The 3,561-nt window shown below is 40.5% G+C and overlaps 1 protein-coding gene across 1 annotated transcript in view; it reads left to right on the forward strand.

The window, feature by feature from the left end:
* Positions 1-3,561, forward strand: part of MTOR (mechanistic target of rapamycin (serine/threonine kinase)) — a 63,504-nt gene that overhangs the window by 12,707 nt on the left and 47,236 nt on the right. Inside the window, exons 19-24 of the mRNA XM_010005136.1 lie at positions 448-534; positions 1,100-1,267; positions 1,479-1,591; positions 1,999-2,161; positions 2,423-2,515; positions 2,861-3,007. Of these exons, the coding sequence (XP_010003438.1) occupies positions 448-534; positions 1,100-1,267; positions 1,479-1,591; positions 1,999-2,161; positions 2,423-2,515; positions 2,861-3,007 (771 nt within the window). The remainder of the gene's footprint in view (positions 1-447; positions 535-1,099; positions 1,268-1,478; positions 1,592-1,998; positions 2,162-2,422; positions 2,516-2,860; positions 3,008-3,561) is intronic.

Below are 3,561 nucleotides of genomic sequence, written 5' to 3' on the forward strand. Positions count from 1 at the left end.
GTTGGTTTGCAGGCAGGGGGGAAAAGAATTAGGGGCTATGTTTTTGGCAGCACACTTCAAACCTGAATTACAGAGCTCAGTAGTTGAGATGTTTGTGCTTGCAAGTCTGTTCTGACACCTTATAAAAGTGCTTACATGTTATAAATCGTTATTTGTATGCTTGATTCTCCAGGGCTCTCAGGTCATAACATTTTTGGTACAAGCTCGGGGAAAGGGAGTCAAAACCAAAAAACCCCAAACCACCACCCCCAACCACATTCTCCCAGAAATCCGAACCACTGAGCTGAAGCTGCCAAGAACTTAGCCCTGTATTTTGAGCTTATAGGAGCTATGCATGCTATTTGTTTGGTAACTGAGCTTGCAATTGGCCTGTGAGGTGCTGTTTACCCTAACTTGCTTTGATGTTTGAATGAGCTCCATTGATCACTACACATTTCTTTCTTCCAGTTCCTGTTCCAGCAGCTGGGGATGTTGGTATCATTTGTGAGAAGTCATATTCGGCCCTATATGGATGAAATTGTCACCCTGATGAGAGTGAGTACAATCCTGAAGCTAGCATTGTGCTGTCAGAAAAGGTGGATGGTATTTCTGTTGTTATCAAGTGTATCAGTCATTTCATAAACTGATACAAAGTGCAGAATGCCATGTATTTGAAGTCACAATTGTATGACATGTATTTGAAACCATAACATACATTATTACTAGTAATTGCAATAGAAGCAGGTTCTGCTAGTGCCTGAGTTCTTTTCATTGCTTGAATTTTGTGCTCTTCCTAATTTTCTGAAAGTTAGTTTTAGCAAAAAGTGTTTGGAGTTTGTAAATAGGTGGCATTTCACTTCATTTTCACTTGGTGTTTGCAAACACTTAGAAGGATTAGGAAAAATCAGCTGCCTGGAGGTTTTTAGCAGCTATAAATACTGAAAGCACAAAGTGTTTTAAAAACAGACCAGAACTGCCAATCTTGATTAGTCTATAAGAGAAGTATGGTCCTTCCCTGCAGTCTTGAATTTATCTAGAGACTGTCTCCTGCAGTTTGCTTTTCTTGTAATTGGTGCAGCTCAGTTGAAGAACTTGAATTTTTTCCCTTTCTGTTCTGTAGGACTTTTGGGTCATGAACAACTCTATACAGAGCACAATTATTCTACTTATTGAGCAAATTGTGGTAGCTCTAGGAGGCGAATTCAAACTTTATCTGCCTCAGCTCATTCCTCACATGTTACGGGTCTTCATGCATGACAACAGTCAGAGTCGAATTGTCTCTGTCAAGGTGAGTGGGGGCCTGTAGCAGCAGGGTTGGTTTGGGCTTGCTTGTGTGTTGTAAGCAAATGGGATAGGGGCAGTTCAGCAATGGCTGGGCATGAAATAGTGCAGACAGTGTTTAAAGTGCAGGGTTGAAGCAGCTTTTCACTGGATACTGATTTATTTAAAATGCATCTCTCTCATCACTTTGAGTCACATTGGGTCCTTTTTCCCTCCAGCTACTGAATGCAATCCAGCTCTTTGGAGCTAACTTGGATGACTACCTTCACTTGTTACTACCTCCCATTGTAAAGCTGTTTGATGCCCCAGATGTCCCAGTGGTGGCTCGCAAGTAAGTGCTGGTGCCTTTGCAGACTCTTTGCTCATGATACCCAAATGCTGCCGTGGCTGCCCTAGCCATGTGAAGAAGTGAAATATCTCTTAGTTCCTTCCATGAGTCTTCCCTCTGTTGAATCATTACAGAGCATTATTTTTTGTTGGATGTCACAGCACTTTGACCAGCTTTTCTTGGGTATAGACTATTACTTTCTGGTTCTCACCTGCCAGTGTTTTAGTCACCGCAACTTTCAAACTGTCCTGCAGGTACAAGCTGCATTAACAGCTCTGGTGACTTGTTTCTCCTGGTAATTTTGATGCTTAGGAGGACTGAACATGAGTCACTTATGTATTTTTACATCTTGTTTCTCCTGCCTTAAAGTATGAAAGATAAGTCTTCCCTTCTTTCTGCCCTGACTTTAGGGCTGCTCTAGAAACAGTGGATCGCTTGACAGAGTCCCTGGATTTCACGGATTATGCTTCAAGAATAATTCACCCCATCGTGCGAACGCTGGACCAGAGCCCTGAGCTACGAACAACTGCAATGGACACACTCTCTTCTCTGGTGTTCCAGCTGGGAAAGAAGGTAAATGTTCTTTTCAGGCTTTAGAGCTCCTACAAGGAGGGACTGTCCCGAAGATCAGGGCTTAAAAGTTGACTATTTGTGATGCACTCATTCTGCATTTTAAAGAAAACAGATTTTCTTCTCTTAGTTGTCTCTGTTATTGGGAGTTACTGAAATCAGTCTTTCAGAATTGGTTTCTTATAAGATTAGTGAAACAAAAGGGGAATTTTACCGCTCTTGGTGAGACTGAGTAACCAGCTTTTGATGCATTTTCCTGTACAGTACCAGATTTTTATCCCAATGGTGAACAAAGTGCTGGTGCGACACAGAATTAACCATCAACGCTATGATGTTCTTATCTGCAGAATTGTCAAGGTGAGTTGACAAGTATATAATGGCTTTCAGAAGGGCTTTTTGTTGAAACAGGTGTAGCTGGAAATTTCACTTGGAGTTGCTCATAAAATGAAGAATAGTTGTTGATGTCTTGGTGTGTTAAGGACAGCTTTTTAAGGAGACTTTGAGATTGCATTGGGAAAATTATTGTCAACTGGTATCACTTACTTCATATAGAAAAATCACTGCAAACTTTAGGTAGGAACTTAGAATTGTAGCCAGTGTCATGATTTTTTTTCCTCTGTATTTCTTTATAATCCATTTGGCTTGTAGAAAATTCCTGTTTTATGTGTGGGTGGGATCTTCATTGTAAACCATTTATTGTAGGGCTATACTCTTGCTGATGAAGAAGAGGATCCCCTGATTTATCAGCACCGAATGTTGAGAAGCAACCAGGGAGAAACTTTGGCCAGTGGTCCTGTGGAAACAGGTCCCATGAAAAAATTACATGTTAGCACCATCAACCTGCAGAAGGTAAGACTAGAGCACTGAAGCTTGATACGGAAGGCAGGAGATACTGTGTCACATCTAAGGAGTTTTTCTAGTGCATCTAAAATGCATTTATTTACATCTCTCTTCTGTTACCAATATTGTACAAAACTGAGGTCAAAGTAGCATCTGAGGCTCTCTTTAAAATAGAAGATGCTAAGCAACTTTAAAGATGGGAGCATCTGAATTGTCAGATCATTCATGGCAGTGAAGTAGTCTTGACACTTAGTTGAAGTATGAATCAAACTTCCATGATCAAAAGGAATCATCTGTAGCTTCTAGACACATCTATTTCAGAGCCTCTGCCTTTTTTCGTCAGCCACTTCTCTTGTATCTTAGTCACATATTCTCTTGAAGCCAGTGTATAACTTAATAGATAAGCACTGGCTAATTTGAACAGTTCATGCACATAGCACTCAGTTCAGGAATGGGATGGATTGATATGAAAATGCTGGACTTAAACATGAAATTCTAAACAAATTGAGTATTTTTAAGCTGTTTCAACAGTGGCTTTACCTCTTCATTTGTTTTTGTAGGGA

The sequence above is a fragment of the Chaetura pelagica genome, unplaced genomic scaffold (genome assembly GCF_000747805.2).
Source record: "Chaetura pelagica isolate M959 unplaced genomic scaffold, ChaPel_1.0 scaffold159, whole genome shotgun sequence".
Classification (NCBI taxonomy): Eukaryota; Metazoa; Chordata; class Aves; order Apodiformes; family Apodidae; genus Chaetura; species Chaetura pelagica.